General features: G+C 55.6%; 1 protein-coding gene across 1 annotated transcript in view; it reads left to right on the top strand.

Annotated features, from left to right (window-relative positions):
- The window catches only part of LOC144609646 (WD repeat-containing protein 26-like), an 86797-nt gene that overhangs the window by 59041 nt on the left and 3283 nt on the right, over positions 1-24473 (top strand). The window contains exons 3-11 of the mRNA XM_078428146.1: positions 2236-2292; positions 3694-3830; positions 8451-8548; positions 11659-11815; positions 13247-13385; positions 14572-14712; positions 19129-19248; positions 20154-20299; positions 22084-22162. Of these exons, the coding sequence (XP_078284272.1) occupies positions 2236-2292; positions 3694-3830; positions 8451-8548; positions 11659-11815; positions 13247-13385; positions 14572-14712; positions 19129-19248; positions 20154-20299; positions 22084-22162 (1074 nt within the window). The remainder of the gene's footprint in view (positions 1-2235; positions 2293-3693; positions 3831-8450; positions 8549-11658; positions 11816-13246; positions 13386-14571; positions 14713-19128; positions 19249-20153; positions 20300-22083; positions 22163-24473) is intronic.

Raw genomic sequence — 24473 nt, 5'->3', positions numbered from 1 at the left:
TGGGAGTGAGTGTGTGTGTGTGAGAGAATGTGTGAGAGTGTGCGTGAGTGAGAGTGTGAGAGAGTGAGCGCGTGAGAGTGAGCGCGTGAGAGTGAGTGAGTGTGAGTGACTGAGTGTGAGTGACTGAGTGTGTGAGTGAGCGTGTGAGTGACTGAGTGTGAGTGAGAGAGTGAGTGAGTGTGAGTGACTGAGTGTGTGAGTGAGTGAGAGAGTGAGTGAGTGTGTGAGTGACTGAGTGTGAGTGAGAGAGTGAGTGAGTGTGTGAGTGACTGAGTGTGTGAGTGAGAGTGTGAGAGCGAGTGTGTGAGAGTGAGTGAGCGTGTGAGTGAATGAGTGTGTGAGTGTCTGAGTGAGTGAGCGTGTGAGAGTGAGTGAGCGTGTGAGAGTGTGGGTGTGAGAGTGAGAGTGAGCGTGTGAATGACTGTGTGTGAGAGAGTGAGTGAGCGTGTGAGTGTGAGAGTGTGGGTGACTGAGTGTGAGAGTGTGGGTGAGAGAGTGAGCGTGTGAATGACTGTGAGAGAGAGTGAGTGAGCGTGTGAGTGACTGAGTGTGAGAGTGAGAGTGTGAGTGACTGAGTGTGAGTGACTGAGTGTGAGAGTGTGTGTGTGACTGAGTGTGTGATTGAGAGAGTTAGTGTGTGAGAGAGTGACTGAGTGTGTGAGAGAGTGAGTGTGTGAGTGAATGAGTAGTTGTCCTTGTGACCACATGGTTGGCACGTCTGAAGAGGGACCCTGAACCGAAACGTCGCCCATGCATCCCTTCTCTCCAGAGATGCTGCCCGTCCCGCTGAGTTACTCCGCCATTTTGTGTCTATCTTCGATGTAAGCCAGCATCCGCGGTCCTTTCCTACACACGGTGAAGAGGGGAGCCGACCAACAGAGGCCCACGTGACTGAGGGGGAAGGGGCGGACATTTTGTTAGCCAAGGTCACGAAGCGAAATCAGAGAAGTAAATAATTGTCGCCATTCCAAGGGGTAAACTGGTCCCCCCTCGTGTTCCTTGGTTCCGATTCAGGAGGCAAGTGTTTGACTGTGGGACAGGCTGTTGGCTTCTGCTGGCTGTGTGGATGAATACCAGTGTGGGGAGACCATCTGGGCTACTTCAATGGTTCAACGCCTCCTTTATTATCGCGTGTACAGTGAAACACTTCAACTCAGCAAGACTACCACCACAGAAAATAGGTGCAGGAGGAGGCCCATCGGCCCTTCCAGCCATTCAATATGATCATGGCTGACCATCCAGAATTAGTACCCCGTTCCTGCTTTCTCCCCACGCCCCTTGATTCCGTCAGCCCTAATTCTGTGGAATTCTCTGCCACAGAAGGCAGTGGAGGCCAATTCACTGGATGTTTTCGAAAGAGAGTTAGATCGAACTCTCTCTTGAGAACACCCAGTGAATCGGCCTCCACTGCCTTCTGTGGCAGGGAATTCCACTGATTCACAACTCTCTGGGTGAAAAAGTTTTTCCTCATCTCAGTCCTAATTGGCCGACCCCTTATTCTTAAACTGTGTGACCCCTGGTTCTGGACTCCCCCCAACATCGGGAACATTTTTTTCCTGCATCTAGACCTGTCCAATCCCTTAAGAATTTTACATGTTTCTATAAGATCCCCTCTCATCCTTATAAATTCCAGCGAATACAAGCTCTTCCATTTTCTTCCTTCCATCCTACGCCTGTCCCGCCATCCCATCTATGAGCACAATGGCCCCCAGTCGGTACAGAATGCACAGAACTGCCCTCTGAGGCTGTATAGGAGAGACGCCATTTTGGGACCATTTTACGGTCCCAGCCTCCTCCATTCCGGTCATCCCGCGTCCCTCTCTTCAGCCCTCATTCCACAAGGGGTGCCTCCTGCAGTCAATCTCTGCGGCAGGAAAGACCACTCCCCCACCCCGGTAGAGTTGCTGCCTCACAGCGCCAGAGACCCGGGTTCCATCCCGACTACGGGCGCTGTCTGTACGGAGTTTGTACGTTCTCCCCGTGATCTTCGTTCTCCGAGATCTTCGGTTTCCTCCCACGCTCCAAAGACGTGCGGGTTTGCATGTTAATTGGCTTGGTGTAAGTGTAAATTGTCCCTAGTGTGCGTGTAGGATAGTGTTAGTGTGCGGGGATCGCTGGTTGGTGCGGACCCGGTGGGCCGAAGGGCCTGTTTCCGCCCTGTATCTCTAAACTGAAGGTGTTTTTAGCCTGTCTGGCCGCGGTGGAGTGCTGACTGCTGCCTTCTCTTTCCACCAGGCTGAAGCTGACCTGACTGAACTCAAGTCTCTGGTGCATTTACCTCAGGCTATTGTGGTAAGCAAAACACTGGGAGTGACAAGTGACGCCCTGCAGCTCGGTTGGTGGTGAGAGGCCTCCACTTCCCCCTCAGTCGCACGCTACCTGTCATAGAAACATAGACAATAGGTGCAGGAGGAGGCCATTCGGCCCTTCGAGCCAGCACTGTATTCATCGTGATCACGGCTGATCATCCACAATCAGTAACCCGTGTCTGCCTTCTCCCCATATCCCTTGATTCCGCTAGCCCCTAGAGCTCTATCTAACTCTCTTTTAAATTCATCCAGTGATTTGGCCTCCACTGCCCTCTGTGGCAGAGAATTCCACTCTGGCTGCAGGGGTGTTCAGTGGTTCAATGGTCGTGAGTTGTTTATTGTCATTCTAGGCCAAATGGACCCGCTGGACCCAAACCTCTCCTGCATTGGTGCAGTACCCTCTCCTCCCCCTCTCCCTCGCTCCCCTCACCCCCCACTCCCTCCCTCCTCCCCCTCTCCCTCCCTCCTCACCTCTCTCCCTCCCTCCTCCCCCCCTCCCTCCCTCCCTCCTCCCCCTCCCTCCCTCCTCACCCCTCCCTCCCTCCTCACCCCTCCCTCCTCACCACCTCCCTCCCTCCTCACCCCTCCCTCCTCACCACCTCCCTCCATCCTCACCCCCTCCCTCCCTCCTCACCCCCTCCCTCCCTCCTCACCCCCTCCCTCCCTCCTCCCCTGCTCCCTCCCTCCTCCCCCTCCCTCCCTCCTCACCCCCTCCCTCCCTCCTCACTCCCTCCCCCTTCCCCACCCCAATCCTCCCCCTCACTCCCCCTCCCTCCTCCCTCCACTCCTCCCCCCCCTCCCCACTCCCCCCTACACTCCTCCCCCCCTCCCTCCCTCTTCCACCCCACCCCCCTCCACTCCTCCCTCCCTCCTCACCCCCTCCCTCCTCCCCCCCTCCCCTCACTCCTCCCTCCCTCCTCCACTCCTTCCCTCCTCCCCCTCCCTCCCTCCTCCACTCCTCCCTCCCTCCTCCCCCTCCCTCCCTCCTCCCCCTCCCTCCCTCCTCACCTCCTCCCTCCCTCCTCACCCCTCCCTCCCTCCTCCCCCGCTCCCTCCCTCCTCCCCCGCTCCCTCCCTCCTTCCCCGCTCCCTCCTCCCTCCTCACCCCCTCCCTTCCCTCCTCACCCCTCCATCCCCCTTATTCTCCCTCCTCCCTCCTGAAGGCTGATTGGTGGTCGGCTCGGAGTGGGTGGGCCTGAGGGCCTGTTTCCACGCTGTCTCTCTGACGTTTAACGGGTGGTCTGCCCGGAGTGGGTGGGCCGGAGATCCTGTTTCCGCGCTGTGTCTCTGACGTATAACGGGTGATGTGTGGTCTGCCCGGAGTGGGTGGGCCGGAGGTCCTGTTTCCGCGCTGCATCTCTACAGTAAGGCTCTCTCTGCACAGCGCATGAAGTTCTTGCTGCTGGAACAGAAGTACCTGGAGTTCCTGGACGATGGCAAGGTGCTGGAGGCCCTGCAGGTGCTGCGGTTCGAGCTGACCCCGCTCAAGTACAACACCGACCGGATACACGCGCTGAGCGGGTGAGTACTGGGGACGGGGCGGGGCGGGGGGGCGCGGCGGTAGAGTCGCTGCCTCACAGCGCCGGAGACCCGGGTTCCATCCCGACCACGGGTGCCGTCTGTACGGAGTTTGTATCTTCTCCCCGTGACCTGCGTGGGTTTTCTCCCAAGATCTTCGGTTTCCTCCCACACTCCAAAGACGTCCAGGTTTGTAGGTTAATTGGCTCGGTGTAGGTGTGTAAATTGTCCCTGCTGTGTGCCGGATAGTGTTGGGTGTGCGGGGATCGCTGGTCGGCGCGGACTCGGTGGGCCGAAGGGCCTGTTTCCGCGCTGTATCCCTAAACTAAAATGCCGGAGTAACTCAGGCAGCATCTCTGGAGAGAAGAAGCGGGTGCCGTTTCGGGTCGAGACCCTTCTTCCTTGTTACGTTATGTTATGGACGTTAGGTTAACGTTGCACAAGGCGTTGGTGAGGCCACATTTGGTGCTCAGTATTGGTCGCCCTGCTGTGGTAAAGATGTCACGGTGGAAAGTGCAGCGAAGATTTACGGGGATATTATCAGGACTTGAGCAGTGGAGTTGCTGGCTCGCAGCGCCAGAGACCCATGTTCGATCCTGACTCTACTAGTGCAGTCTGTCTGGAGTTTGTACGTTCCCCCTGTGACTGCGTGGGCTTTCTCCGGGTGCTCCGGTCTCCCCCGGCACTCCAAAGACGTACAGGTTTGTCGGTCGATTGGATTCCATAAATTGTCAAAAGGGATAGGAGCAGAATTAGGCCATTCGGCCCATCAAGTCTACTCCGCCGTTCACTCAAGGCTGATCTATCTCTCCCTCCTCACCCCATTCTCCCCATAACCCCTGACACCCGCACTAATCAAGAATGTATCTATCTCTGCCTTAAGAATATCCACTGACTTGTGGCCTCCACAGCCGTCTGTTGCAAAGAATCCCACAGATTCACCACCCTCTGATGTAAAAAGGATTCTCCTCATCTCCTTCCTAAAAGAGCGCCCTTTAATTCTGAGGCTGTGGCCTCTGGTCCTGGACTCTCCCACTAGTGGAAACATCCTCTCCACATCCACTCTATCCAGGCATGATTGTAAATTGTAAATTGTCCCTCGTGTGTAATACAGAGCTGGTTGTCGTGGAGTCTAAAGAGACGTTGGGCAGGCTAGGATTTTGTTCCTTGCACCGTGGGAGTCTGAGGGAGTTTAGTTTAGTTTGGTTTAGAGATTGGTTTAGAGAGTGGTGGTGGGCCGGATCTCCGACAACGATGAGAAGGCCTACCGGGAGGAGGTGGCTGATCTGGCACTCTGGTGTCAGGACAATAGCCTCCTCTTGAATGTCACTAAAACTAAAGAGCTGATTGTGGATTTGTAAACATCCGAGGACGTACACGCCCCTGGAGATAAATGGGATTACTGTGGATAGGGTGAGCAGCTTTAAATACCTGGGAGTCCACATCACAGAGGATCTGACATGGGCAACGCACATTGCCGCACTGGTGAGTAAGGCTAGGCAGCGCCTTTACCACCTTAGACAGCTGAGGAAATACAGAGTCTCTCTGAGGATCCTTCATTGCTTCTACTCTGGAGCTGTAGAGAGCATCTTGTCCGGCAACATCACAATCTGGTTTGGGAACAGCTCTGCCCAGGACTGGAAGGCCCTGCGGAGAGTAGTGCGTTCGGCAGAACGCACCATTGGAACTACACTCGCCCCCCTGCAGGACCTATACATCAGGAGGTGCAGATCCAGAGCCGGCAACATTATGGGGGACCCCTACCACCCCAGCAACGGACTGTTCCAGCTGCTACGGTCAGGCAAACGCCTCCGCTGTCACGCTGTGAAAACGGAGAGGATGAGACGGAGTTTCTTCCCACAGGCCATCAGGACTGTTAACTTTTATAACTCCAGGGACTAAATGTTGTCTTCTCTGTATTAACTTTTATTTATATGCTGTAACTGTAATTCTTTTTTGTGCACAATCCGCAGGCATTGCCACTTTCATTTCACTGCACATCGTGTATGTGTACGTGACAAATAAACTTGACTTGACTTGAGATACAGAGCGGAAACAGGCCCTTCGGCCCACTAGGTCCGCGCCGACCAGCGATCCTCGCACATTAACACTAGTCAAGTCAAGTTTATTTGTCACATACACATACAAGATGTGCAGTGAAATGAAAGTGGCAACACCTGCGGATTGTGCTAAACTACAAAACACAATAGAAAAAAACCATTTAACACAATAAATAAATTAATACAGTAATTTAAATGAGTCCCTGGTGATATGAGAGTTAACAGTCCTGATGGCCTGTGGGAAGAAACTCCGTCTCATCCTCTCTGTTTTCACAGCGTGACAGCGGATTCGTTTGCCTGACTGTAGCAGCTGGAACAGTCCGTTACTGGGGTGGTAGGGGTCCCCCATAATGTTGCTGGCTCTGGATCTGCACCTCCTGATGTATAGGTCCTGCAGGGGGGCGAGTGTAGTCTAGGGACAATGTTTACACCGACACAAGCCAATTAACCGACAAACCTGCACGTCTTTGGAGTGTGGGAGGAAACCGAAGATCTCGGAGAAAACCCGCGCAGGTCACGGGGGGAACGTACACACTCCGTACAGACGGCGCCCGTAGTCGGGGTGGAACCCGGGTCTCCGGCGCTGCATTCGCTGTAAGGCAGCAACTCTACCGCCGCGCCACCGTGATTTTAGAGCGATGTACAAGATCATGAGGGGAAAAGTTAGGGTAAACGCACAGAGCATTTTACCCAGAGTAGGGGAATCGAGGACCAGAGGACATAGGTTTAAGTTGAGAGAGGAAAGACTTAATAGGGTCCTGAGGGGCAACTTTCTCACACAGAGTCCATGGAACGAGCTGCCAGAGGAGGTAGTATAAGAGAATAACTGCAGATGCTGGTACAAATCGAAGGTATTTATTCACAAAATGCTGGAGTAACTCAGCAGGTCAGGCAGCATCTCAGGAGAGAAGGAATGGGCGACGTTTCGGGTCGAGACCCTTCTTCAGACGTAGTGAGGCCCACCGGAAATTGGAGGAACAGCACCTCATATTTCGCTTGGGCAGCTTGCAGCCCAGTGGTATGAACATTGACTTCTCCAACTTTAGATAGTTCCTCTGTCCCTCTCTTCCCCTTCCCAGTTCTCCCTCTATCTTCCTGTCTCCACCTATATCCTTCCTTTGTCCCGCCCCCCTGAAATCAGTCCGAAGAAGGGTCTCGACCCGAAACGTCACCCATTCTTTCTCTCCTGAGATGCTGCCTGACCTGCTGAGTTACTCCAGCATTTTGTGAATAAATACCTTAAAGATGTACAGTCACTTGCCCAGAGCAGGTGAATCAAGAACCATTTAAGGTGAGGGGGATAGATTTAATAGAAACCTGAATGGTAACCTTTTTCACACGGAGGGTGGTGGGTGTACGGAACGAGCTGCCGGAGGAGGTAGTTGAGGCTGGGACTATCGCAACATTTAAGAAGCATTTGGACAGGTACATGGATAGGACAGGTTTGGAGGGATAAGGGCCAAACGTGGGCAGGTAGATGGGGCATGTTGGCCAGCGTGGGCAAGTTGGGCTGAAGGGCCTGTTCCTTGTTGATGGTGATTGTCTGACTCTAATGAGTGCTGCTGATATTAATGGGCAAGATTGGCCAAAGAAGGATGGCAAGCCAGGGTGTGGTTGGCAGGAGCTGGTATGAGGTGTTTATGTTACTACCGGGCGTAGGAAGGAACTGCAGACGCTGGTTTACACCGAAGATAGACACAAAAATGCTGGAGTAACTCAGCAGGACGGGCAGCATCTCTGGAGAGAAGGAATGGGTGACGTTTCGGGTCGAGACCCTTCTTCGGGCTAGTTCGGGAAAAGGGAAGTGATGGTGTGGAGAGATCAAGAACAATGAATGAAAGATATGCAAAAAAAAGTAACGATGATAAAGTAAACAGACCCTTGTTAGCTGTTCCTCTGCTCAGTCCGTCTTAACCTACCTGATCTCCCGGTGGCTGAGCACTTCAACTCCCCCTCCCACTCCCGCACTGACCTCTCTGTCCTGGGCCTCCTCCACCGTCAGAGTGAGGGCCAGCGTAAATTGGAGGAACAGCACCTCATATTTCGCTTGGGCAGCTCACACCCCAGCAGTATGAACATTGACTTCTCCAACTTCAGAAAGCCCTTTCTTTCGCCCCCCCCCCCATCCCCTCCCCCTTCCCAGTTCTCCCACCAGTCTTCCTGTCTCCGACTACATCCTATCTTTGTCCCGCCTCCTCCCCTGACATCAGTCTGAAGAAGGGTCCCGACCCGAAACGTCGCCCATTCCTTCTCTCCCGAGATGCTGCCCGACCCACTGAGTCACTCCAGCATTTTGTGAATAAATACCTTCGATTTAAGATGAGGGGGGATGGATTTAATAGCAACTTGAGGGGTAACTTTTTCACACAGAGGGTGGCGGGTGTATGGAAGGAGCTGCCGGAGGAGGTAGTTGAGGCTGGGACTGCCCCCCCTGCATTGTCAGCTGTTTGCTGGGTGAGAACGAGAAGCTGGTGCGACTTGGGGTTGGGTGGAGGGATGGAGAGAGAGAGAGAGGGAGGCTGTTTGAAGTTACCACCGCGTGTTGCTTGGCCTCCCCTTGCAGGTACCTGATGTGCAGTGATGCTGACGATCTACGTACCAAGTCGGAGTGGGAGGGCAAAGGGAACCTGTCCCGCACCAAGCTCCTCGACAAACTCCACAGTAAGTCTTCAAGAAAGTATCGCCGTCCCAGCGGGGGGGGGTGGGGGGACACCAATCAGCCAAAACATTATGACCACTGACAGGCGAGGTGAATAACATTGATTATCTTGTTACAATGGCACCTGTCAAGGGGTGGGATATATTAGGCAGCAAGCGAACACTCAATAGACAATAGGTGCAGGAGGAGGCCGTTCGGCCCTTCGAGCCAGCACCGCCATTCAATGTGATCACGGCTGATCATTCTCAATCAGTACCCCGTTCCTGCCTTCTCCCCATACCCCCTGACTCCGCTATCCTTAAGAGCTCTATCCAGCTCTCTCTTGAAACAATGTCTCCACAGCTGGGATTGGTAGCGTGTGGTGCTAAACCTTATGTTTGATAAGGCCAAGATGATTTCATTTTCAATAGAGCTCTATCTAGCTCTCTCTTGAATGCAAGAAGAGTCGGTCTGAAGAAGGGTCTCGGCCCGAAACGTCACCCATTCCTTCTCTCCTGAGGTGCTGCCCGACCCGCTGAGTTACTCCAGCCTTTTGTGTCTACCTTCGATTTGTACCAGCATCTGCAGTTATTTTCCTACAAAACTTGCCGCTCCACTGCGATTTCTCCTCAATGTTTGTCTACTTTGAAGAAGTTCTCCTCCTCTCTTAGACCTACACGTCTTTGGAATGCGGGAGGAAACCGAAGATCTCGATCAACACGTGAGGAAAAACGTTTTCAGTCAGAGAGTTGTGAATCTGTGGAATTCTCTGCCTCAGAAGGCAGTGGAGGCCAATTCTCTGGATGCTTTCAAGAGAGAGCTCTTAAGGATAGCGGAGTCAGGGGGTATGGGGAGAGGGCAGGAACGGGGTACTGATTGAGAATGATCAGCCATGATCACATTGAATGGCGGTGCTGGCTCGAAGGGCCGAATGGCCTCCTCCTGCACCTATTGTCTATTGAACACAAGCAATATCCTATACACTGGCGGCAATGTACCGGGGCCAATGAACCTGCAGACCTGCACGTCTTTGGAGTGTGGGAGGAAACCGGGGCGCCCGGAGAAAACCCACGCAGGTCACGGGGAGAACGTACAAACCTCATTACAGACAAGCACTGCAATCTCTTGTTCCTACATTCATGGGCGGCACGGTGGCGCAGCGGTAGAGTTGCTGCCTCACAGCGCTGGAGACCCGGGTTCCATCCCGACCACGGGTGCCGTCTGTACGGAGTTTGTACGTTCTCCCCGTGACCTGCGTGGGTTTTTTCTCCGAGATCTTTGGTTTCCGCCCACACTCCAAAGACGTGCGGGTTTGTCGCTAAATTAGCGTAGTATAAATGCAAACTGTCCCCAGCGTGTGTGGGATAGTGTTAGTGTGCGGGGATCGCTGGTCGGCGCGAACCCGGTGGGCCGAAGGGCCTGTTTCCGCGCTGAGTCTCTGAATCGAAACTAAACTTCAAAGACGTATTGGTCTGTAGGCTAATTAGCTCGGGCAAAAGTGTAAATTGTAAATCATCCCCATTGTTAGTGCGCGGGGATCGCCAGTCAGCGCGGGGTCAGTGCGGGGATCGCCGGACAGTGCGAGGATCGCCAGTCAGTGCGGGGATCACCGGTCAGTGTGGGGTCAGTGTGGGGATCACCAGTCAGTGTGGGGATCACCAGTCAGTGCGGGGATCGCCAGTCAGCGCGGGGTCAGTGCGGGGATCGCCGGACAGTGCGAGGATCGCCAGTCAGTGTGGGGATCACCGGTCAGTGCGGGGATCGCCAGTCAGCGCGGTGTCAGTGCGGGGATCGCCGGACAGTGCGAGGATCGCCAGTCAGTGTGGGGATCACCGGTCAGTGCGGGGATCGCCAGTCAGCGCGGGGTCAGTGCGGGGATCGCCGGACAGTGCGAGGATCACCAGTCAGTGCGGGGATCACCGGTCAGTGCGGGGATCACCGGTCAGTGCGGGGTCAGTGTGGGGATCGCCAGTCAGCGCGGGGATCGCCAGTCAGTGCGGGGTCAGTGCGGGGATCACCGGACAGTGCGGGGATCACCGGTCAGTGCGGGGATCGCCGGTCAGTGCGGGGATCGCCGGTCAGTGCGGGGATCACCGGTCAGTGCGGGGATCACCGGTCAGTGCGGGGATCACCGGTCAGTGCGGGGATCACCGGACAGTGCGGGGATCACCGGACAGTGCGGGGATCACCGGACAGTGCGGGGATCACCGGACAGTGAGAGGATCACCAGTCAGTGCGGGGATCACCGGTCAGTGCGGGGATCACCGGTCAGTGTGGGGATCGCCGGTCAGTGCGGGGATCGCCAGTCAGTGTGGGGTCAGTGCGGGGATCACCGGACAGTGCGAGGATCACCAGTCAGTGCGGGGATCACCGGTCAGTGCGGGGATCACCGGTCAGTGTGGGGATCGCCGGTCAGTGCGGGGATCGCCAGTCAGTGTGGGGTCAGTGCGGGGATCACCGGACAGTGCGGGGATCGCCGGTCAGTGCGGGAATCACCGGACAGTGCGGGGATCGCCGGTCAGTGCGGGGATCACCGGTCAGTGCGGGGATCGCCAGTCGGCGCGGGGTCAGTGCGGGGATCGCCGGTCAGTGTGGGGATCGCCGGTCAGTGCGGGGATCGCCGGTCAGCGAGGGGGTCGGCGCGGGGATCGCTGGTCAGTGCGGGGATCGCCGGTCAATGCAGGGATCGGCGGTCAATGCAGGGAACGCCGGTCAGTGCGGGGATCGCCGGTCAGCGCGGGGGTCGGCGCGGGGATCGCCGGTCAATGCGGGGATCGCCGGTCAGTGCGGGGATCGCCGGTCAGTGCGGGGATCGCCGGTCAGTGCGGGACTCGCCGGTCAGTGGCAGTGGATGGAGGGAGGGAGGGAGGTGGCAACACTGACCCTTGGAATTGGACTATGTGGAACCTGGTGGTGGAGGGGGGGAGGGAGGGAGGGGGTGAGGGAGGGAGGGAGGGAGGGAGGGGGGGAGGGGGGGAGGGAGGGAGGGGGAGAGGTGGCGACACTGACCCCTGGTATTGGACTATGTGGAGCCTGGTGGTGGAGGGAGGGAGGGGGGGAGGGAGGGAGGTGGGAGGGAGGAGGGGAGGGGGAGAGGTGGCGACACTGACCTCTGGTATTGGTGTCCTGGCAGCGTACCTCCCGCCCTCCGTCATGCTGCCGCCCCGTCGCCTGCAGACGCTACTGAAGCAAGCGGTGGAGCTGCAGAGAGACCGCTGCCTCTACCACAACACCAAGGCGGACACCAACATGGACTCAGTCTCGCTGCTCATGGACCACGCCTGTAGCAGGTTGGTGCGGGGGGCTCGGGGGGGATGGGGGGGATCTGGGTGTCCTAGTGCATCAGTCACTGAAAGGAAGCGTGCGGGTACAGCAGGCAGTGAAGAAAGCCAATGGAATGTTGGCCTTCATAACAAGAGGAGTTGAGTATAGGAGCAAAGAGGTCCTTCTACAGTTGTACAGGGCCCTAGTGAGACCACACCTGGAGTACTGTGTGCAGTTTTGGTCTCCAAATTTGAGGAAGGACATTCTTGCTATTGAGGGCGTGCAGCGTAGGTTCACTAGGTTAATTCCCAGAATGGCGGGACTGACGTATGTTGAAAGACTGGAGCGACTAGGCTTGTATATACTAGAATTTAGCAGGATGAGAGGGGATCTTATTGAAACATAACAGTATAACAGTATAACAGTATAACAGAGCTTTATTTGTCATTCGGTACCGAAGTACCGAACGAAACTACATAGCAGTCATAGAAAAAAAGAACACAAGACACATAGCCCCAACACAAACGTCCATCACAGTGACTCCAAACACCCCCTCACTGTGATGGAGGCAACAAAACTTCCACTCTCTTCCCCACGCCCACGGACAGACAGCTCGTCCCCGACCGACCCGCACAGTCCCCGCAAGGGGATGGAAGTCCCCCCGACCGAATCGCACCGGGCGCTGAAACGTCTCGCGGCCAATCCGGGCGATGGAAGGCCCCGCGACCAAGCCTTGCGCAGCTAAGTCCCGTGGTCGAGCCGCACCAGCGATGTAAAGTCCCGCAGCCGAGCCGCACCAGCGATGTAAAGTCCCACAGCCGAGCCGCACCGGGCGATGTTAAGTCCCGCGGCCGAGCTGCACCGGGCACTGTTAAGTCCAGCGGCCGAGCCGCACCGGGCGATGTAAAGTCCAGCGGCCGAGCCGCACCGGTCGATGTTAGGCCCCGCAGCCGAGCTGCACCCCGCGCCGTGAGGAAGAGAAAAGTTTCCCCCATCCCCCCCCCGCCACCCCCCACCCCCCACACATTCACAACCAAAAAAAATACAAAAACCATCCCAACACCGACACACAACAAAAAAAAGGGAAAAAAGACGAACAGACTGCTAGCGAGCCGCAGCCGTTAGGCGCCGCCACTTCCACTTATAAGATTATTAAGGGGTTGGACACGTTAGAGGCAGGAAACATGTTCCCAATGTTGGGGGAGTCCAGAACCAGGGGCCACAGTTTAAGAATAAGGGGAATCTCCGTTCTAAATGGCCTACCCCTTATTCTTAAACTGTGTGGCCCCTGGTTCTGGACTCCCCCAACATTGGGAACATGTTTCCTGCCTCTAACGTGTCCAACCCCTTAATAATTGCTTTCCGCTCAGTGTGGCTGTGTAATGTCGCCGTACGTTAACTGGTGCACGTGGCGGTTGAATGGGTTGTGGTCTTGAGCCGCTGCGTTGTGCCCACAGGAGGCAGTTCCCTTGCTACACCCGCCAGATCCTCACTGAGCACTGCAACGAGGTGTGGTTCTGCAAGTTCTCCAACGACAGCACCAAGCTGGCCACCGGCTCGAAGGACAACGCCGTCATCATCTGGCAGGTCGACCCGGTGAGGCCCTCGACCGTCCGCAGCGGCCCGTCCACCAGACTCCCCCATTCCACCGTGGCTGAGATCCGCCTCTCCCTCCCGACCCCATTCCCCGGCCTCTCAGTCCCGCGCTGTGCCAGCCTGGCTTCACCGTCTGCTCCCTCGCGCCAGCCCGCGCCAGCCGGGAGTGTGTGACGGCACGGTGTAGCGGGACCTTCACTCCGTCTACCCCTCGCCCCGCACTGTGGCTTGTGTTCCACACCTGCCCCGCACCCTGACTTGTGTTACACACCTGCCCCACACTGTGACTTGTGTTACACACCTGCCCCGCACTGTGGCTTGTGTTGCACACCTGCCCCACACTGTGGCTTGTGTTACACACCTGCCCCACACTGTGACTTATGTTGCACACCTGCCCCGCACCCTGACTTGTGTTACACACCTGCCCCACACTGTGACTTGTGTTACACACCTGCCCCGCACCCTGACTTGTGTTACACACCTGCCCCACACTGTGGCTTGTGTTGCACACCTGCCCCACACTGTGACTTGTGTTCCACACCTGCCCCACACTGTATTGTCTGCACACCTGTGATGCACACCTGCCCCACACTGTGACTTGTGTTGCACACCTGCCCAACACTGTATTGTGTTGCACACCTGCCCCACACTGTGACTTGTGTTCCACACCTGCCCAACACTGTATTGTGTTACACACCTGTCCCACACTGTAACCTATGTTGCACACCTGCCCCACACTGTATTGTGTTGCACACCTGTCCCACACTGTAACCTATGTTGCACACCTGTCCCACACTAACTAACCTATGCTGCACACCTGTCCCACACTGTAACCTATGTTGCACACCTGCTCCACACTGTATTGTGTTGCACACCTGTCCCACACTGTAACCTATGTTACACACCTGTCCCGCGCTGTATTGTGTTGCACACCTGCCCCACACTGGTGTGTTACACACCTGCCCCACACTGTATTGTGTTGCACACCTGCCCGCACTGCGAACTGTGTTGCACACCTGCCTGCACTGCGAACTGTGTTGCACACCTGTCCCACACTGTGAACTGTGTTGCACACCTGTCCCACACTGTATTGTGTTACACACCTGCCCCACACTCTTGTGTTGCACACCTGCCCTACACTGTGTCGTGTGTTGCGTCTCTGCTCACTCTGCCTGTGTCCTGCCAGGAGACGCACCAGCTGAAGCTGCTGAAGACGTTGGAGGGCCACACGTACGGAGTGTCCTACCTGGTGTGGAGCCCGGACGACACCTACCTGATCGCCTGTGGCCCCGACGACTGCTCCGAGCTCTGGCTCTGGCACGTACAGGTACGCCGTCCCGTGGTCCAGCGCAGGGGCGGGCGAGAACATCGGGGCGCTGTGCCCGCTCCCACCCGGCAGTTCATGCCCCCTCCGGTAGAAAGGTTCATGCCAGAGCTCCAGGTAGACACAAAATGCTGGAGTAACTCAGCGGGACAGGCAGCATCTCGGGAGAGAAGGAATGGGCGACGTTTCGGGTCGAGACCCTTCTTCAGACTGATGTCAGGGGGGGCGGGAGGCACACAGATAAGGAATTCAAAGGTGTGAAAATGGGGCAAAGGGAATGGAGATCAAGGGAAAAAGTGTAAGAAAATAACTGCAGATGCTGGTACAAATCGAAGGTATTTATTCACAAAATGCTGGAGTAACTCAGCGGGTCAGGCAGCATCTCGGTAGAGAAGGAATGGGTGACGTTTCTGGGTCCAGACCCTTCTTCAGATTCGGGTTTGAAGAAGGGTCTCGACCCGAAACGTCACCCATTCCTTCTCTCCTGAGATGCTGCCTGACCTGCTGAGTTACTCCAGCATTTTGTGAATAAATACCTTCGAGATCAAGGAAAATGTAGAATAGATCATTGTTAGCCGGGAGAGGGTAACGACAAAGCAAATAGTCAGACTGGTCGGAGAACTGGGAAGGGGGAGGAATGGAGAGAGAGGGAAAGCAAGGGTTACTTGAAGTTAGAGAAGTCAATGTTCATACCGCTGGGGTGTAAGCTACCCCAAGGGAAATATGAGGTGCTGTTCCTCCAATTTGCGCTGGGCCTCACTCTGACAGTGGAGGAGGCCCAGGACAGAAAGGTCAGACTGGGAGTGGGAGGGGAGGGGGTTAAAGTGTTTGGCAACCGGGAGATCAGGTGGGATTAGGCAGACTGAGCGGAGGTGTTCAGCGAAACGGTCGCCGAGACTGCGCTTGGTCTCGCCGATGTCCAGTAGTCCACACCTGGAACAGCGGACACAGCAGATGAGGTTGGAGGAGGTGCAGGTGAACCTCTGCGCTTCGCTCAACACCTTCGCTCAGTCCGCCTTAACCAACCTGATCTCCCGGTGGCTGAGCACTTCAACTCCCCCTCCCACTCCCAGTCTGACCTTTCTGTCATGGGCCTCCCCCAGTGCCATAGTGAGGCCCACCGCAAATTGGAGGAACAGCACCTCATATTTCGCCTGGGCAGCTTGCAGTCCAGTGGTATGAACATCGACTTCTCCAACTGTAGATAGTTCCTCTGTCCCTCTCTTCCCCTCCCGCTTCCCAGTTCTCCCTCTATCTTCCTGTCTCCACCTATATCCTTCCTTTGTCCCGCCCCCCCCCTGACATCAGTCTGAAGAAGGGTCTCGACCCGAAACGTCACCCGTTCCTTCTCTCCCGAGATGCTGCCCGACCCGCTGAGACATTCCAGCATTTTGTGAATAAATACCTTCGATTTGTACCAGATTCGGCAGTTATTTTCTTACATTATTCTGCCTTGTCCAACCGCGTCACCCGTTCCTTCTCTCCGGAGATGCTGCCCGTCCCGCTGAGTTACTCCGGCATTTTGTGTCTACCTTCGATTTAAACCAGCGTCTGCAGTTCCTTCCCATGCTCGACTGAGCTCAAGGTGTAGTGTCTCCTCAGCATGCTGTTGAAAATGGTGGCGCCTTTCCTGGGAATATTAACCAAAGACCCCCCCAGCCACAGTTGGCAATGAAAGATGCAAGGCTGGTGAAGAATCTTGACACCGAAAGCAATCCTAATACCCAAACCGCACCGAACCAGGTCAGTTTAGTTTAGTTTAGGGATACGGCGCGGAAACAGGCCCTTCGGCCCACCGGGTCCGTGCCGACCAGCGATCCCCGCACACTAACACACACCAGGGACAATTTTTACATTTAGACCAAGCCAATTAATATACAAACCTGTACGTCCTTGGAGTGTGGGAGGAAACCGAAGATAATAGACAATAGGTGCAGGAGGAGGCCATTCGGCCCTTTGAGCCAGCACCGCCATTCAATGTGATCATGGCTGATCGTCCTGGATCATGGATGATTAAACTGATCATCCACAATCAGTACCCCGTTCCTGCCTTCTCCCCATACCCCCTGACTCCGCTATCCTTAAGAGCTCTATCTAGCTCTCTCTTGAATGCATCCAGAGAATTGGCCTCCACTGCCTTCTGAGGCAGAGAATTCCACAGATTCACAACTCTCTGACTGAAAAAGTTTTTCCTCATCTCCGTTCTAAATGGCCGACCCCTTATTCTTAAACTGTGGCCCCTTGTTCTGGACTCCCCCAACATTGGGAACATGTTTCCTGCCTCTAACGTGTCCAACCCCTTAATAATCTTATATGTTTCGATAAGATCCCCTCTCATCCTTCTAAAAGGGTCAGGCAGCATCTCGGGAGAGAAGGAATGGGTGACGTTTCGGGTCGAGACCCTTCTTCAGACTGATGTCAGGAGGGGCGGGACAATGGAAGGATATAGGTGGAGACAGGAAGATAGAGGGAGATCTGGGAAGGGGGAGGGGAAGAGAGGGACAGAGGAACTATCTAAAGTTCTTAAACTTTGTGGCCCCTGGTTCTGGACTCCCCCCGACATCGGGGACATAGATCTTGGAGAAAACCCACGGGGGGAACGTACAAACTCCGTACAGACGGCGCCCGTAGTCGGGATCGAACCTGGGGCTGCAAGCGCTGTGAGGCAGCAGCTCCACCCGCTGCGCCACCATGGCCGCCCCTGTCAGTTGACTGTGACCACTCTGTTCTTTTGACAGTGTCACAGTGCACACGGATTGCCGGCCTGCGTTACACCTGCCCATCTCGCTACAGCTCCAGGGCAGCAGTGGCCCGGCTCCCTTCAGAACAGCACAGCTTTCAGCCCACAATTAGTGCGGGCCTCGGGGGTTACGGGGAGAAGGCAGGAAAATGGGGTTCGCCAGGACAGTCAGATCAGCCACGATTGAATGGCGGAGTAGACTTAGTCACAGAGTGATACAGCGTGGAAACAGGCCCTTCAGCCCAACGCGCCCACACCCGGCCAACATGCCCCAGCTACACGAGTCCCACCTGCCTGCACTTGGTCCATATCCCTCCAAACCTGCCCTACCCGTGTACCTGACCACCTGACTACTTAAACAATGGGATAGTCCCAGCCTCAACTACCTCCTCCGACAGCTCGTTCCATTCACCCACCGCCCTCTGTGTGAAAAAGCTACCCCTCAGATTCCTATTCCTATGTACAGGTTTGTAGGTTAATTGGCTTGGTAAATGTAAAAATTGTCCCTAGTGGGTGTAGGATAGCGTTGGTGTGGGGGGATCGCTGGTCGGCGCGGACCCGGTGGGCCAAAGGGCCTGTTTCCGCGCTGAATCTCTAAACTAGAGATGTGCTGGATAGAGCTCTTAAGGATAGCGGAGTCAGGGGGTATGGGGAGAAGGCAGGAACGGGGTACTGATTGAGAGTGATCAGCCATGATCGCATTGAATGGCGATGCTGGCTCGAAGGGCCGAATGGCCTCCTCCTGCACCTATTGTCTACTGTCTAACTAAACTAAGCTATTAAATCTTTTCCCCCTTCACCTTGAACCTATGTCCTCTGGTCCTCGATTCCCCTACTCTGGGCAAGAGACTCTGTGCGTCTACCCGATCTATTCCCCTCATGATTTTATCATGACTCATGACTTCAGGGCGGTCACTGTGGCGCAGCAGTAGAGTTGCCGCCTTACAGCGAATGCAGCGCCGGAGACTCAGGTTCGATCCCGACTACGGGCGCCATCTGTACGGAGTTTGTATGTTCTCCCCGTGACCTGCGTGGGTTTTCCCCGAGATCTTTGGTTTCCTCCCACACTCTAAAGACGTGCAGGTTTGTAGGTTAATTGGCTGGGCAAATGTAAAAATTGTCCCTTGTGTGAGTAGTTTAGTGTGCGGGGATCGCTGGGCGGCGCGGACTCGGTGGGCCGCGCTGTATCTCCAAACTAAACTGAACTAAAACAGATTGGATGTGTAGGGAAAAAACTGCAGATGCTGGTTTAAATCGAAGACAGACACAAAATGCTGGAGTAACTCAGCAGGTCAGGCAGCATCTCGGGAGAGAAGGAATGGGTGACGTTTTGGGCCTAGACCATTCTTCAGACTGAATGCGTTTCGGGTCAAGACCGTTGCCCGTTCCTTCTCTCCGGAGATGCTGACCGTCCCGCTGAGTTACTCCAGCTTTTTTGTGTCTGTAAACTGGGTTGGATTGGGTGGGGTTTGTTGGACGGCAGGGACCAGTTGGGCCGAAGGGCCTGTTTCCATGCCGGTGCCTGCCCTGGGGCCTGTGTTTGGGTGCTGCCTGGGCCCTGGAGAGGTACGGTGAGGGAGGTGTGGGGAGGGGGGGGGGGGAAAGCGGGGCTGTCGTTGAGCCAGACCGATGCCTGACCCCACCCACCCCCTCTCTCGTCTCTCCGCCCCGTCCCACAGACAGGCGAGCTGAGGACCAAGATGAGCCAGTCGCACGAAGACAGCCTGACCTGCGCCGCCTGGAACCCCGACGGCAAACGCTTCGTCACCGGCGGCCAGCGCGGGCAGTTCTACCAGTGTGTGAGTACCAGGGTGGTGTAGGGGGCAGTTGTACCCGTGTGTGTGTGTGTACCCTTGCCATAGCTGGGGGGGAAGGGGAGAGGAGGGGAGGAGGGGAGGAGGGTTGTGAAGGTGTAGCGGTCTGTTCTACCGTGTGTGAGTACCCTTGCCTCAGCTGGGGGTGAGGGAGGGAGGGAGGGAGGGAGGGGGTGGGCACAGGGTGGTGTAGAGGGCAGTTGTACCCGTGTGTGTGTGTGTAAGGACCCCTTGGTGGGGGAGGGGTGAAGGGGAGGGGTACCAGTGTGGGGGGGTGGGTGTGAGGGGGTGGGTGTGACCTGTCCCCTGGCAGTCGCTGACCGTAGCCTCCCCTCTCTGTCTCTCTCCCCGACCCCCCTCTCTCTCTCCCCGCGCCCCCCTCTCTCCCCGCCCCCCCCCTCTCTCCCCGCCCCCCTCCTCTCTCTCTCCCTGCCCCCCCTCTCTCTCTCCCCCCCTCTCTCTCCCCCTCTCTCTCCCCCCTCTCTCTCCCCCCTCTCTCTCCGCACCCCCATCTCTCTCCCCGCCCCCTCCTCTCTCTCCCCGCCCCCTCCTCTCTCTCTCCCCGCCCCCCCTCCCTCTCTCCCCACCCCCCCCCTCTCTCCCCGCCCCCCCTCACTCTCCCCGCCCCCCTCTCTCTCTCCCCGCCCCCCTCTCTCTCCCCCCCCTCTCTCCCCCCTCTCTCTCCGCACCCCCCTCTCTCTCCCCGCCCCCTCCCTCTCTCCCCGCCCCCCTCTCTCTCCCCCCTCTCTCTCCGCACCCCCTCTCTCTCCCCGCCCCCTCCTCTCTCTCTCCCCGCCCCCCCCCTCCCTCTCTCCCCGCCCCCCTCTCTCTCTCTCTCCCCGCCCCCCCTCTCTCTCCCCCTCTCTCTCACCCCGCCCCCAACTGCCCAGGACCTGGATGGCAATGTGCTGGACTCGTGGGAGGGCGTGCGGGTGCAATGCCTATGGTGCCTCAACGACGGCAAGACCATCCTCGCCTCCGACACCCACCAGCGGATACGAGGCTACAACTTCGAGGAGCTCACCGACCGCAACATGTGAGTGAGAGGTTGGACCCCCAACTCTGTGTGTGTGGGGGGTGGGGGGGGGGTGGGGCTTCACCCTGGGGTCAACGCAGAAACTGGACAAGGTGTCCCCCCCCCCCAGGCAAATGCCAACAATGCCAACAAACGGCGGGGTGGCAAGGCTGGTAGAGCCGCTGCCTCACGGCGCCGGAGACCAGGGTTCCATCCCGACCACGGGCGCCGTCCGAACGGAGTTTGCATGTTCTCCCCGTGACCTGCGTGGGTTTTCTCCGGGGGCTCCGGTTTCCTCCCACACTCCAAAGACGTGCGGGTTTGTAGGTTAATTGGATTTGGTAAATTGTCAATTGTTGCGATTGAAGGCACGATATTGACCCTTTGGGATATTGTCCCTAGTGTGTGTAGGATAGTGCGAGAGCAAGGGGTGATCGCTGTTTGGTTCAATAGACAAATATGTGCAGGAGGAGGCCATTCGGCCCTTCGAGCCAGCACCGCCATTCAATATGATCATGGCTGATCATTCTCAATCGGTACCCCCGTTCCTGCCCCTCTCCCCATACCCCCTGACTCCGCTATCCTTAAGAGCTCTATCCAGCTCTCTCTTGAATGCATTCGGAGAATTGGCCTCCACTGCCTTCGGAGGCAGAGAATTCCTCGGTGGGCCGAAGGGCCTGTTTGCCCGCTGTGTGTCTCGAAAGCCTAAAGCTGCCAGAGAGCCAGCCGCACGTTCTGAAGTGCCGAAGGTAGACACAAAAACGCCGGAGTAACTCAGCGGGACGGGGCAGCATCTCTGGAGAGAAGCAATGGGTCGAGACCCTTCTTCAGACGAGTGAGTGGTGGGTCCGATCCTGACTGTGGAAGCAGTCCGTGGAGTTTGCATGTCCTCCCACATCCCAAGGACATGTGGCTTTCTAGGTTGTGTAGAAGGAACCCCAGACGCTGGTTTAGATTTTTTAGATGATTTAGATTTAGAGATACAGCGCGGAAACAGGCCCTTCGGCCCACCGGGTCCGCGCCGCCCAGCGATCCCCGCACACTAACACTATCCTACACCCACTGGGGGACAATTTTTACATTTTACCCAGTCAATTAACCTACAAACCTGTACGTCTTTGGAGTGTGGGAGAAACCGAAGATCTCGGAGAAAACACACACAGGTCACGGGGAGAACGTACAAACTCCGTACAGACGGCGCCCGTAGTCGGGATCGAACCTGAGTCTCCGGCGCTGCATTCGATGTAAGGCAGCAACTCTACCGCTGCGCCACCGTGCCGCCCGCTAGATAGACAGAAGATAGACCGAAGACTCAGGTTCGATCCCGACTACGGGCGCCGTCTGTACGGAGTTTGTACGTTCTCCCCACGTGACCTGCGCGGGTTTTCTCCGAGATCTTCGGTTTCCTCCCACACTCCAAAGGCGTACAGGTTTGTAGGTTAATTGGCTGGGTAAAATGTAACAATTGTCCCCAGTGTGTGTAGGATAGTGTTAGTGTGCGGGGATCGCTGGGGCGGCGCGGACCCGGTGGGCCGAAGGGCCTGTTTCCGCGCTGTATCTCTAAATCTGAAAAAAGATCTTTCACGGAGTGGTCCATCTTGTTCCTCTGGGGTCTTTGGTCTGAAGAAGGGTCTCGACCCGAAGCCTCACCCATTCCTTCTTCCCTCCAGAGGTGCTGCACTGAGTTACTCCAGCTTTTTGTGTCTTATCTTTTTGGGGAGATACAAGTGTTTGGAGACGGGTCGAGGGTCTTAGTGTCGCCCTCCCCCCTTCAACGTTGGGCTCACCGATTGTTCTTCTTCCAGCGTGCAAGAGGACCACCCTATCATGTCGTTCACAGTTTCCAGAAACGGCCGACTAGCCCTGCTCAACGTCGCCACTCAGGTGAGTAGTCTCCGCGCCGATCTCGTTTGCACATAGAAACAGAGAAAACAGGTGCAGGAGGTGGCCATTCGGCCCTTCGAGCCAGCCATTCAATGTGATCATGGCTGATCATCCACAATCAGTAACCCGTGCCTGCCTTCTCCCCATATCCCTTGATTCCACTAGCCCCTAGAGCTCTAGGTCTAACTCTCTCTTAAACCCACCCAGTGAATCGGCCTCCACTGCCCTCTGTGGCAGAGAATTCACAACTCAGTGGGTGAAAGATTTTCTTCTCACCTCAGTTTTAAATGGCCTCCCCTTTATTCTTAGACTGTGTGGCCCCTGGTTCTGGACTCGCCCAACATTGGGAACATTTTTCCTGCATCGAGCTTGTCCAGTCCTTTTATAATTTTATACGTCTCTATAAGATCCCCTCTCATCCTTCTAAACTCCAGTGAATACAAGCCTAGTCTTTTCAATCTTTCCTCATATCCCGCCATCCGGGGATCAATCTCGTGAACCTCTGCTTTTATTTTATTTCTTTTTTTTGCAATCTCCCTGATTTGAGCTGCCCTCCATCCTTAAAGGAAAGTAAATTCAATTTATTTGCACCGATCAGCCAAAACATTATGACCACTGACAGGTGAAGTGAATAACATTGATTATCTTGTTACAATGGCACCTGTCAAGGGGTGGGATATATTAGGCAGCAAATGAACAGTCAGTTCTGAAGTTGACGTGTTGGATGCAGGAGAAATGGGCAGGAGTAAAGACCTGAGTGACTTTGACAAGGGGCAAATTGTTCTGGCCAGACGACTGGGTCAGAGCATCTGTGAAACGGCAAGGCTTGTGGGGTGCTCCCGGTCAGCAGTGGTGAGTACCGACCGACAGTGGTCCGAGGAGGGTCAAACCACAAACCGGCGACAGGCAGGGTGTTGGGCGCCCAAGGCTCATCAATGCGCGAGGGCAACGAAGGCTATCCCGTCTGGTCCGAACCGACTGATGGTCGACTGTGGCACAAGTCAGAGAAAATGTTAATGGTGGTGACGGGAGGAATGTGTCACAATACACAGTGCATCGCACCCTGCTGCGCATGGGGCTGCACACGGAGGACCAACAGCATATTAGGCATGTGGTCGTAATGTTTTGGCTCATCGGGTCATAATGTTTTGGCTGAGCGGACTGGAATACAAAAGCGTGTTACACCGAAGCTCTGTAAATGAGGCTGGTCGGGCCGCATTTGGAGCACTGCGAGCAAATTTGGGCCCCATATCTGAGGAAGGGCGTGCTGGCTCTGGAGAGGGTCCAGAGGAGGTTTACGAGAACGATCCCAGGAATGAGTGGGTTAACGTACGATGAGCGTTTGTGGGCACTGGGCCTGTTACTCGCTGGAGATTAGAAGGATGAGGGGGGACCTCATTGAAACGTACAGAATAGTGAGCGGCCTGGATAGAGTGGGTGCGGAGAGGATGTTTCCACTAGTGGGAGAGTCTAGGACCAGAGGGCACAGCCTCAGGATTAAAGGGCGCTCTTGTAGAAAGGAGGTGAGGAATGCAGTTTAATGTGGATAAGTGTGAGGTTATCCACTTTGGTGGTAAGAATAAGAAATCAGATTATTATCTGAATGGTGTCAAGTTAGGAAAAGGGGACGTACAGCGAGATCTGGGTGTCCTAGTGCATCAGTCACTGAAAGGAAGCATGCTGGTACAGCAGGCAGTGAAGAAAGCCAATGGAATGTTGGCCTTCATAACGAGGAGTTGAGTATAGGAGCAAAGAGGTCCTTCTGCAGTTGTACAGGGCCCTAGTGAGACCGCACCTGGAGTACTGTGTGCAGTTTTGGTCTCTAAATTTGAGGAAGGATATTCTTGCTATTGAGGGCGTGCAGCGTAGGTTTACTAGGTTAATTCCCGGAATGGCGGGACTGTCGTATGTTGAAAGACTGGAGCGACTATGCTTGTATACACTGGAATTTAGAAGGATGAGAGGGGATCTTATCGAAACATATAAGATTATTAAGGGGTTGGACACGTTAGAGGCAGGAAACATGTTTCCCAATGTTGGGGGAGTCCCAGAACCAGGGGCCAGTTTAAGAATAAGGAGTAGGCCATTTAGAACAGAGATGAGGAAAAACTTTTTCAGTCAGAGAGTCGTGAATCTGTGGAATTCTCTGCCTCAGAAGGCAGTGGAGGCCAATTCTCTGAATGCATTCAAGAGAGAGCTGGATAGAGCTCTTAAGGATAGCGGAGTCAGGGGGTATGGGGAGAAGGCAGGAACGGGGTACTGATTGAGAATGATCAGCCATGATCACATTGAATGGTGGTGCTGGATCGAA

This window comes from Rhinoraja longicauda, chromosome 34, assembly GCF_053455715.1.
Source record: "Rhinoraja longicauda isolate Sanriku21f chromosome 34, sRhiLon1.1, whole genome shotgun sequence".
Taxonomy (NCBI): domain Eukaryota; kingdom Metazoa; phylum Chordata; class Chondrichthyes; order Rajiformes; family Arhynchobatidae; genus Rhinoraja; species Rhinoraja longicauda.
The sequence above is the reverse complement of the archived record's forward strand: the minus strand, read 5'-3'. Positions and strand labels throughout refer to the sequence as shown.